Source organism: Artemia sp. Qi Xiang Cuo, chromosome 4 (assembly GCF_049724085.1).
Source record: "Artemia sp. Qi Xiang Cuo chromosome 4, ASM4972408v1, whole genome shotgun sequence".
Lineage (NCBI taxonomy): Eukaryota > Metazoa > Arthropoda > Branchiopoda > Anostraca > Artemiidae > Artemia > Artemia sp. Qi Xiang Cuo.
This window is the reverse complement of record NC_142797.1, coordinates 15,052,642-15,064,853: the sequence shown is the minus strand read 5'-3', so window position 1 is coordinate 15,064,853 and position 12,212 is coordinate 15,052,642. Positions and strand designations below refer to the sequence as shown.

The 12,212-nt window shown below is 34.5% G+C and overlaps 1 protein-coding gene across 1 annotated transcript in view; it reads left to right on the top strand.

The window, feature by feature from the left end:
* The first annotated feature begins 752 nt into the window (after window positions 1–752).
* Window positions 753–12,212, top strand: part of LOC148952806 (uncharacterized) — a 42,322-nt gene continuing 30,862 nt past the window's right edge. Inside the window, exons 1-3 of the mRNA XM_089087784.1 lie at window positions 753–879; window positions 6,480–6,679; window positions 8,756–8,796. Coding sequence (XP_088943910.1) covers window positions 753–879; window positions 6,480–6,679; window positions 8,756–8,796 — 368 coding nt within the window. The remainder of the gene's footprint in view (window positions 880–6,479; window positions 6,680–8,755; window positions 8,797–12,212) is intronic.

Here is a 12,212-nt window from a genome sequence, read left to right as displayed (position 1 = left end):
TAGAATAGGCTTATGTTACCTTATACGCAGATGTTAAATAAGCCGATGTTGCAATGCCACATCAAGCCATCAAACTTCCCAGCATGGCTGTTAAATTGCACCTCTGTGGTCTGTGAGTATTGGAGCTATTGGGAACATAATTAATGAGATTCCAGTTGGATATGGAGTAACAAAAGCTGGTAATAGTTTTAGAATAGGCTTATGTTACCTTGTACGCAGATGTTAAATAAACCGATCTTGCAATGCCACAGCAAGCCATCAAACTTCCCAGCATGGCTGTTATGTTACCTTATACGCAGATGTTAAATAAGCCGATGTTGCAATGCCACAGCAAGCAGGGGCGTCGTTTGGGAGTGGCTAGGGGGGGGGCAGTTGCCCCCCAATAATATGGAGAAAAAAATATTATACAGCCCCTGCCCTTTGACTATCCAGATTTTGACCCCTCTTGCCCCCCCCCCCCAATAAAAATGCTGGAGAATCGCCCCTGACAGCAAGCCATCAAACTTCCCAGCATGGCTGTTAATTTTGCACCTCTGTGGTCTGTGAGTATTCGAGCTATTGGGAACATCATTAATGAGATTCCAATTGGATACGAAGTAACAAAAGCTAGTAATAGTTTTAGAATAGGCTTATGTTACCTTATACGCAGATGATAAATAAGCCGATGTTGCAATGCCACAGCAAGCCATCAAACTTCCCAGCATGGCTGTTATGTTACCTTATACGCAGATGTTAAATAAGCCGACGTTGCAATGCCACAGCAAGCCATCAAACATCCCAGCATGGCTGTTAATTTTGCACCTCTGTGTTCTGTGAGTATTCGAGCTTTTGGGAACATCATTAACGAGATTCCAGATGGATACGAAGTAACAAAAGCTAGTAATAGTTTTAGAATAGGGTTATGTTACCTTATACGCAGATGATAAATAAGCCGATGTTGCAATGCCACAGCAAGCCATCAAACTTCCCAGCATGGCTGTTATGTTACCTTATACGCAGATGTTAAATAAGCCGACGTTGCAATGCCACAGCAAGCCATCAAACTTCTCAGCATGGCTGTTAATTTTGCACCTCTGTGGTCTGTGAGTATTCAAGCTATTGGGAACAGCATTAATGAGATTCCAGTTCGATACAAAGTAACAAAAGCTGGAAAGTATCCCTGTGTGACTAATATGCTTTAGAAATTACAGGATTTTTTTTTTTTTTTTGTGCCACTTGGGAACTTTTTCAATTTGTTTTTTAGATTATCCGCGAGTGAAAGCAAGCTCCGTCGAGCTGTTTTTCATTGTATTCCTGGAAACGTTGTTCAAATGAATGTTTAGCTAGAATAAAAGGTCAGAAAACTGTGTCTTTGCTTTGAAACAGTGTTACCAGATACCTGGTATGACATAGGCCATCCATGCAAGTGGAAATTTATCAAAGAATTATTTGTTTAGTAGATTTATTTTTCCTAAATTTGTGGCACTAGGTATAATTAAATATCTGATTTGCCACTACTCGTTTGTCAAGGTTCTTAGATGCCTATTGAATCTTCTTTTGAAATAGTCAACAGAGAAACTTCTAGTATAACTTCCTCAAGAAGATCATTCCAAATCGAAGTGTAATGATCATAGATTATATATAGTTTAGAAACTTCCTTTAATTCTGGCCACAGTGATACTGTTGTACCCAAGTGAAAGGGTGTATCTTATTCTTGCTATTAAATTTTATCCAGAAAGTTACAAAGGTTCCTTTGATGGATCGCTATCCACTGATCCTAATTGAAGGGGCAGATTTAAATTTCACAATCTTGTAGATAGAGGCTTCAAACTTATGCAATTAGGTTCAATGAAATTCTTAATTTGATATTAATTTGATTGTTAACTTAACTTTAATTTGATTATTTTCCCCCTTTTTTGAAAAAAAAAATTTTTCTTGGGCTCCTAAATTTTTGGTGGGTAATCTCAAAGTAAATGAGTTTTGATATTTAGAATCATCATAGATATGTGTATAATTATCTGTATATTATATTACTGTATATTGATATTTGCTGCTGTATATTACTTTACTGATTATTTTTATCAAAGCTTTTTTTTGTATTTTCATTTACCATTAGCACGAGTCACTCCTTTTTTACAGTTGGGTATCGCATAGTGTTTGATATTTGTGATGTTACTAAGCTTTTATGATTTCTTGTCAAATGCTATGGATAATTTTATGTATCGATATATTTGAGTATTCATACTATATTATGATGTTTCTATAAATACATTCGTATACTACCATATCGTATTTATCTTATTTCTTACTTTACTTGTTTCCCATGTCTTTTTCTTCCTCAAATATATCTTTATGTGTTTTTTTCTTAAAAATAGACACTGCTTCAAATTTTTAATATGAGATACCATCGGGGTACCTTGTGGGATACCGGTGTTGTTTTCAGCAGTAGTAATAATTGGGGGAGAGGGTCAGGGGACATGTAGCCCCTTAGATTATTCCTCTATATTTGAAAAAAACCTTTTGGGGGGGGGGATGTTTTCAGCTAAAATGTGTCTTTTTTGGTATTTTCATTGTGAAAACTGAAAATGAACAACAAATGTGTCCCGCTTAGATTTGGAAATACATTTTGCCCTCCCTAATTTTTCACGAATTGATAAAACTAATGATTAGATGATTTTAGCAATATATCATTAAGTTTACGTCGGATAAATACTATAATAGTAATTATAATATTAATAATAATAATAACAGTGATATACCAATAATAATTTAACAACAATAACAATTTATTTTTAAGCTTCAGCATACAAAAGTTATGACACTCGTGAAGTAACTGAGAGAAAAAAATGTCTCAATTAATAAAACAAACAAATTGAATTACGATGTGGTAAGAATCAGGAGAATGCTGAAACCGATAATTTTCTGTGCAGCATAGTCAACTTTGTTGTTACATCTAGGATATTAAATTTTTGAATTTTCTACCATTACTTTACCAAAAAAGGAACTAAAGTAAAAATATACAAATATCCGAATGACCAGGTTGTTAACACCATTCTTTTTCTTCTTCTTTTTTTAAAAGGGAGAAAGACCAGAAAGGCAGCGAACATAATAATAACACAGGTAATATACAACCCACCCAGGGCGCGTCTATAATACTTGTCATTACTAGGAGCAAATTCAGAATACCAAATTTAATTTTATTTTGAACACGAGAAAGATTACACTTTTATAGGCTATTGATCAGATTTCTGTAAAGAAATATCAGTTTACTTATTTGAACTCTTCACTCAAGAATGGTATTCCAAATAATCTATGCGACCTTTTTTTTTTTATTATACCTGCACTTGTCAAATAGAAGTAAGTACCGTCAAGTATGGGTTTCTATAACCTTGTTTGCCTAACAAAAATGGCTCAGGGATTGGCTACTAGGTGCGTCGAAAATCTCGCAGTCTATGTGTATTTTCGCATAGCATGTGCATGCATGTATTCAATTCCCAACAATCTCCCCGAGTGACAAAAAAAAGAAATGACTCTTTTTAGAAAGAAACTAAATATTTTAAATGACATGAGACCCGAATATGGGATACGTATAGCATCAACAAAACTTATGCCCCAGTTTACCCAATTTGACTTCTGTTTTCCTAGCGTAAAGGTTTTAGCAATTGATAATACCATTGGTGACTTTTATCCATGTAGACACTATCTGCCAACCACATTTTTTTTTACTGATTTTCCCTGCCGCCGAAAATGAACAATTTTAAATATCTATAAACTTTATGGGTACTAGTGTTAGTAAGCTACTGTCCTGTCTTCAGATACAAAAAAGCTCGACCCACACAGCAAAGGACCGATCTCAGTTTTACCATTAAGTGATAAGACAATTGTTTATTCAATACTTGGCCTATGGTACCTGAATAATTCCAACGGCCTTTAAAAATTAGAGTAAGATTCTTATACTGCTAATATATTAAACTCAGCATTTTTCACTAACATGCATAAATATGTAGCTGGTTGGGCTAGTCTTAAGTAACAACAAACATTTAATTATCCACGCAAATGCAATAATGTGATCTTAGGGTAACAATTAATAAATGAAGTGTTACGAAAAAGTGTTTTAAGTCAGTTTAACTTATCTGTTTAAGTGGTAAAAATTGAAATTTGGAATATTTAGTTTTGCAAAACTCAAGTTTTCTTACCAATTAATTGTATATTTTTTAATTCTGTAATAGGTAAATTATTCAGCTGAATAGTAATCCAATAAGCTGGAATGACGCAAAACCTTGTGATTTCAAATCCTAAGGTAACGTTTGTACATTGTCGTCATAGAACACATATCTAGACAGTACGATCATCTCCTATCTCAACCATTAGACAAAGCCGGACAACGGTGCAGCTGCCCCGGTTAAACTTTGAACCAAGAGAAAAATAAGCGAGATTACATTTTTTTAATGGGTGGCACGCGTATGGTATCGGTATTCACAGCTTGGAGGACAGGTAAAGAAATAAGACAAATCGAGTGTCTAGGAGGTAATGAAGAATGCAATACGTTGAAGGATAAAAAAGAAAAAGGAAAATAATTGGTCTGCCCCTAATAATGCAAAAGGTAAAAATAACATTGGTTTGAGAATAGAAAGGAAAACAAAGAATGAATTTGTTTTATTTGAACCATGCCTTAACGTGATGACATTTGATTAGGAAGTTTGGCACTTCGCATTGATATTTCATTTTTATAGTTTTATCTATTTTTCTCAAAGGGAAATAACGTGGTCTGCATGAATGCGGATTTGCTGCTAAATTAAATTTAGCCACTTCCTTTTTTCACATATGTTTATAGATATTGGTTTAATTTTTATTGTTTTAGTAGCCTACTGAGGAGCCCATTAAGAAGATAATCAAATAATAGTTTTAAAAAATTGCCTCTTTCTAAAAAAAAAGATTACCAAATATCTAAACTAATACCCCCTCCCCCGCCAATACCCGTGGACAAAACAAAAGCTTGTCAAGCAACCGACAATAAAATGGTAACTAGAATGATTCAATAATTTTAAATAATCTTAATAAAATTCTAAAACATTCTAAGTTTTCTACCAAATTTGCACTTAACCTTAAACTGGAAAGATAATGAAAAGATTCGTCAAGTTAACTTAATGAGTCATAATAAAAAATGCTTTCTGATGAGAAGTTTTACGTAATTTGCAAGTTCTTAGCGGAGTATTTACAAGAAGTAGTACTTTATATTCATCTTGTAATGCAAATACAATTCTTTTGATGTCCTTCAATTTTCGGAAAACTCACTTAGAATTTCACGGTAAACAGTTCTTAACAGACGTTTGATTTTTTTTTGAATAGGGCTTTTCCACCAGTTATTAGAAGAAAAACAAAATTCCTACATCAAATTTCGAAGGACATTTTTATGGCCCAAAAAGGGAGTATAAAATAGGGAAAGTTCAAAGAGAACGTTTTTCCTTACCAAGAAGAAAAAAGTTTTGACGCTCCATGGTGAAATATTACTAGGCCTATCTAAAATAAAACCACAGATTAGTGGGAAATCTTAAAGATAATCTGTTCTAAATCTATTAGGTTGCCCCTTTGTGGGAAAACGTTTTGTGGCAAATTTCAAAAAGTCCGGCCACTTCGTGGATCTCTCCCACTATTTATGAAATTCCGGCTATATCCCTGTTACAGCGTTGATCACAAGTTAGCACTGGAATTTTCTGCATTTGCTAAAATTTCATCAAAATTCTCCTTTTAGATATCCTGGATCCGAGACTCAGTCTAGTCATAAGCCATACCTGTGAGATGGGACAGTAACGAACCACTTCACCGACTAATCCCCTTTCTTTCGGCTTTCGCAATCATAAATAACACAGGTTCACATCGTTTCTCAAAGTTGATCGAGCTATTGAGAAATATACAATACAGAGCTTAGCCAAAGGAAATGAGAGAAGCTTTTATACGTGCCTAGACCCTTGGTTACAGATATTTTTCAGTTTGATCCTGCTGCCTAAATATGTGTACTGTGGTTTTCATGCAAAAACAAAAACTAAATTCATCTGACCAGTGATCATTGGCACATTCAGCTATACCTAAACAATCCGATACATCTAACAAAATCTTAGCTAATAGAGAGAATAAAAATGAGCGAAAGGGGAATTAAATGAAACAGAAATATTGATATCTTGAGAAAACATTAATCTAAAAATAGACAGAATTCCAAACAGTAGGCTATACGTGTAAAGTGTAGTGAAATTCCACTTCCTGATGCTAAAACGAGAGAAAAATTGAGATGACTGGAGCACATTCTGTGAACAAAGAATGGCATATTGCCAATAGTTTTCCTTTTCGACCAACTGTCTAGGGCTCAAGGCTGGATAAAGGGCAATTGAAACGATTGAGCCCATTCTGGCCTTGCGTTTGAAAAGGCCCGCACTGGCATCAAAATGACCAGTTTTTTTCCACAATAGCCTATGTTTGAAATAGCCTATTCTTGACAATTTCAGTAAGCGTTGTTTTTGGAGAGAAGGTTAAAACCAATAAAAACTATCCTACATCAACAGTGAATCAGGATAGATTGATTTGTTTAGTAATTATATCTATTGAAAGCGAAGACTCAAGGAAATTAGATCTTCAATCACTTTTAGAAGAATTTATTGAACAAAAACTTAGAAATATGTTAATTCATGTATTCATAATCGGTGATGTAAATTTCAAAAGGTGTTTTTACCAGTTTCACAATATCTACAGGACAAAAAATAATTAAAGTAATCTCAAAATGAGAACTAAAAAGGACAAAAGAGGGCATTACGCAAGCTGAAAATGAACAAACTGGACTATCAAATGAGACAAAATGAAGAGAACAACCTGAGAAATGTAAGTGTACGGGTGAAAATGAACAATCTAGGCAATCAAAACTGACTAGACCATCAAAAGTGACTAGACCATCAAAAGTGACTAGACCAATTCGAGCCGCTAAGTCCAATGGCATTAAAAAAAAACATCCGAAGCAATGATAAATGAAAATAAAAAACAAACACATATTTAGTTAGAATACTTGCGAAAACAATTACAACGATCAAAAACAAAATTGAAAACAAAGAAATATGAGGCTAAAAGATAAGTGGCTGCAAGGATTACAACGACTCAATACAAAATTGAAACACGAAAAAAATATGTGGTTACAAGACATCTGAAAATGAGGATCAGAACGAATCAAAAACTGAAATAAAGGACAAAGAAATATATGGTTAGAAGAAATACGACAGCGTGAACAAACAAATATGCATTTAGAAGATAAATGGCAGCGAGAATTGCAAGCAACAGGGGGAATCAGAACGTGCCAGAAATGAAAGTGAAAAACAAAGAATTGTAGGGTTAGCAGAAACGTGACAGTGAGTATCAAAAATGACAATGAAGAGCAAAGAATTGTGCTGTTAGAAGACAAGCAGCAGTGAGACTCAGAACGAGTCAAAAATGAAAGTGAAAAAGAAAGATGATATTAGAAGAACAACGGCATCGCAATCTTCGACACCAACAAACTGTTTTGCAAAACACCAGTAACAATCTAAAAAGATGCCATCAACAGCGTCAGTGTTAATTACAAGTCATTGGACCCTTTAACGTTGGTTATATTCACTGTGGATTCCTCCGTTTTCTCGCCTGAAAAGCAGGCAACAAAAGGGATTTATTTGGAGGTTGCTGCCTGGTTGGTTGAATTGGATTGCCACCTCCATAAATTCCAAATAAATTGGCTTGGCCTGTTATAAGATATCACTTGATTTCTAAAGAATTCCACAAACTAAAACAAATCTTGAACTCACGTTTTGCTTTAGCTTCATTCAACGTAAGTGACGATCGAACCATCAATAGTCTTAATGTTTTCAGCTTCAAAGTAGATGGACGTATTTATCACAAAATCAATATATATCCATCATAGACCACTGAAGGTAATTTTGAATGATATTCATATGGGCAAATGTGCTTTTTGGACCCCGATGAAGCTGTCAAAGGACACCTTGCAAATCCCTTAAATTATGGAATCTCTCTTAATTTCTTGTATTCCAATGGATCTTTTGGAAAAAATATTGTGGTACAGAATCAAATATGCCAAAGGTTACATGAAAACACAAAAACTGGAGGATGATTTAAAGCATCCTGTTGCTTCACTGTGGCAACAGGCTCAGATGGAAGACAAGTGTCAGTGAAAATCAATATATATAAAAGCCATATATATATATATATATATATATATATATATATATATATATATATATATATATATATACATATATTACTAGGATAAATTGAAAAATTTTCCCACACTTCTTATCTTTTTTACTTTCATTTTACAATTCTTGTCGTTTTCACGGGATTTAATTTTCTGTAAAGTTTCATGCCTGATGTGGACAGTCTTGGATTTGATTTCAATTACGCAAACACGCGTGAAGGATTCCTCTAAATGAGTCAGCCTTGCGTGTCAGTAACGTCACAAACGCAGGTTTGCTCACAAAAGTAGACAAAATGTCCAGGGTAAATTGTAACTACTACATAGACAGTTTTACATATGAGAATGAATCGAAAACAACAATGATATTTTTTTTGTCTTAAAATAAGTACTAACACATATGTTCCCGTGCACTCCTTGTACGTATGTCATATAAGGTCACAAAAAAATCAGTTTGAATCAATGAGGACCAACAGTTTGGTATTTGGTAGAGATGACGGAAACGGCAAAACTTTATAGATGGCATTTTTTTCATAAATTTTTTCAAATTTCAAGCATGGTGGTTCAACGATATTTGCTGAGACTCTCTTATATTGGTACAAGATTCAGGAATGAGTTGAATTTAAACCTATCTTATTCATCTTTTTGAGTGGAATTTTATGTTTTAGTTTAGCTGTATTCTCCCTCAGATGGAAACACAATCAGATTTTGAAGCCTAGGCTTTTTTTTTTTTTTTTAGAAACACTTTACCCCTGAGTAGTCAAATTTAAAGCCCAAATTTTAAACCTATGAATTTTCCAAATGTGAATTTTCTTCAAATTAGTTGAATGACAAACAAGAAATGTTGAGGATTATATGTGGATTATATAATTTAGATGGTAACTATTTAAATATTTACATGTTATAATTTACCTAGAAAGAAAGTGATTACATTATTTGATACCTTAGTTATGCTCTCTTCAAATTCATTAAGCTCTTCTGAGGCCACATCCATTTTGAACTCTTAATGGGTAAAATTCTAGTTTAGCTACCTTTCTCTATCTTCGAAAATGGGTAAATTTTTCATTGTTCATATTATTTACTTATGAATACCAACAGTGGTAAGCTATACAAAAAGCTTGTCACACTAAGGAATAACATAATAAGGACTTATGAATAAAGTAACATACCACTTGATGCTTTTTATGCTCTTTCCAAATATAATAATCATTTGGTAAATATCTACCAAATAATATTATTGACTTATGCATAAAGTGAATATACCACTCAATGCCTTTTTTTATGCTGATTACGAATATAATAATCATTTTTATCGGAAATGAATTTCCAGTGGCAGATCCCCTCCTGGATCTGCCACTGACCCCCACCCCAATATATAACAATTCCGGGTATATATTTGTACAGTAGGGGGGGGAGTTTAAACTTACCTCTCATTTACATCAGAAATAAAATTTACCCCCTCCCCCTAATATGCAAATATATACCCTGGATTGGTACATATAGGGGTTGGGGTGAAATTCATTTCTGACAAAAATGATTATTACATTTGGAAAGAGCATAAAAAACACACCAAGTGGTATGTTCACTTTATTCATAAGTCAATAATATGAACAACAAAAACTTACTGGAAAATGAAACAAAAGGGGTTAAGTTAGGGAAATAAAAATTTCAGGGATGGGTCTACAGGCTAAAGTATGTCCCAGGAAGGTATTTTGAAGTAACTACCTCCACTCTTTCTCCCTCTGGAGGGTCCTGACCTTTGATGAAACTTAGAGATCCTTGTGGTATAATAGTGAAACCTTGCACAATAGAAATTCTGCTTAGATGAAACACAGTAGAAGTGCTTTTAGCTTCCTAACTCTGCTCAATCTCAATTTGTGAGGTTTTAAAGATCTGCATATAGCCTACATTTCTAAATTTAGAAAAAAAACCATGGGTATGGCTTAAAATTGTACTCAAATAACAGGAATTGTATTTTCAAAACTAAAATCAGAGAAAAAGAAACAGAAATGAAATATAAAATTAACATAAAATGTGGTTGTGTCAAAACTTCAATGTGTAATAGACCTGTCAAGTAGGCAAATTTCTAAGACCTATAAATCAGAAGAGGGTTAACATGGAAGCTTGGCAATACCTTCCTTGTGTATGTTTTTGGCCTTGGATTCAATACTGAAATTTTAATTTTCCTAACCTAACCTCTTTCCAAGATAGCAAAAAGTAGCTAAACTAGAATTTTAAGCCATAGCAACTTTTTTTTTTATTTTGGGAAATGTGTTTGCAGGACTTTAAAACCTCATAAATTGGGATTGAGCAAAGTTGTGAAGCTGAAAAAAGTTTTGTTGTAGCCTACTTTGTTTGAGCAGATGATCTATATTTCAAGGTTTCACTTTCATAACACAAATATTTTTAAAGGTCATCAAATGTCAAAGCCCTCTAGAGGAGGAAGGAGTAGAGGTAGGTAGGGGAGACTATCCCATGTTTGACACTTTAATGGTTATTTATTTTTGGTAAATAGAGTTTTCAACTTCAAATAATTCTGAAAGTTGCCATGTCAAATCAAATCCTAGCTAAGTTTGCTATTGAAGGTAATCTCATTAGATGGAACACTACTACCAAGTAATGTATCTTGTGTCCTGAATGGTCAACACCAAACTTTAGTCTTTCAGCAAGTCTTGAAGTCCCACCTGAGACTGAAGGCTTACCTAATCCTGTTACAACCTTGGATTTAAGATGATTGATTCTTCTTTGGTAAGCACAAATTTGCTTGGTTCTATGCACTTCAAGAATAGAACATCAAGTTCAACTGAATGTTCCTTCAAAATTTTTGCAGCAAAGAAGCATGTAGCACTCTTTTTACCTGCAAAGTCCTACTAAAACAAAGTCACCCACTTTTATTGGCTTGTTTCCCACATCTTCCTTATCTTCTCCTAGCTTAAGACTGTCCTCACTCTCATTGTCAAGCTTCATCTCAACATGATCAGACTTACTTTCACTCTTGAGGAACAATAGCTTGCTTGGGTGTTGCAATTTAGCTTTCTTTGTGCTCTTCTTCTCCTGGGTTTTCGGTTCCCTTTTCCTCTTCCTGGTGGATTCTTCCCTTCACTGAGGTATCAGTCAAAATTTTGGTAGTCTTTTTTTCACAGCATGTCTGATTTGTTTTCTTGGAGAACCTTTCAGAAATGGAGACACATCAACTAGTTCAGAGAAGCTTTTATCAGTTAGTTCATGTAAAGAGAATCCTGAGATAGATTGGGTATTGTTCTCATTGCTGGTGGGCTGATTAGCCACATCATCATCAGCAGAAGAAGCAATGGGTGCTGGAGGTTCTATGGCACCATGGTTTGAAGTTGATGGTCAATCAGAGACATATAAACTGAGTAACTCATGATCTCTGAAAATAATGGGATTGAAAGAGAAAATGCTGGTGCAGTAAATACTGCTGATTGTGTTTCTGGGATCACTGCTTTGGGATATGCTTTTCCAGAAAGCTCAAAGATGTTATACATTGAGATATTCTTGCATTTATGCTCTGTCATAAAAGTCACAGATTCCCTGTTGTAGAAAGCCTTCAAAGAAAACATAGCTGACCTGACTAGTGGTTGTAGCTTATGCATTGTATGAGGCAGAACAGTGAGCATGACAACTCCATTTTCTTTGGCTAAGTCAAACAATTCCCTACTGTAACAACTAGTGTGATTGTCAAGTATTAAAAGCACAGGATTAGCCTTACTTGGTCTTGTATGATTGATTAAAATGGTTCATCTGAACAAGAAATAGTTCATTATACCTCCAACCAGAAGCCATTTCTGACCCATGAGCAATGGTGCCTGGTGATGCTCCTTTCAGTAAGATTTCCAGGCAATTCTTGCAAGGAAAAATGAGCATAGGAGGAATGCAATTACCCACAGCACTGACACAAACACACATAGTAATATTCTGCCATCTTTCTGCTGATGTTACCTTGCCAACCTGTTTCTGTCCTTTAGCTGCAACAATTTTCCCTGGCTTGTTG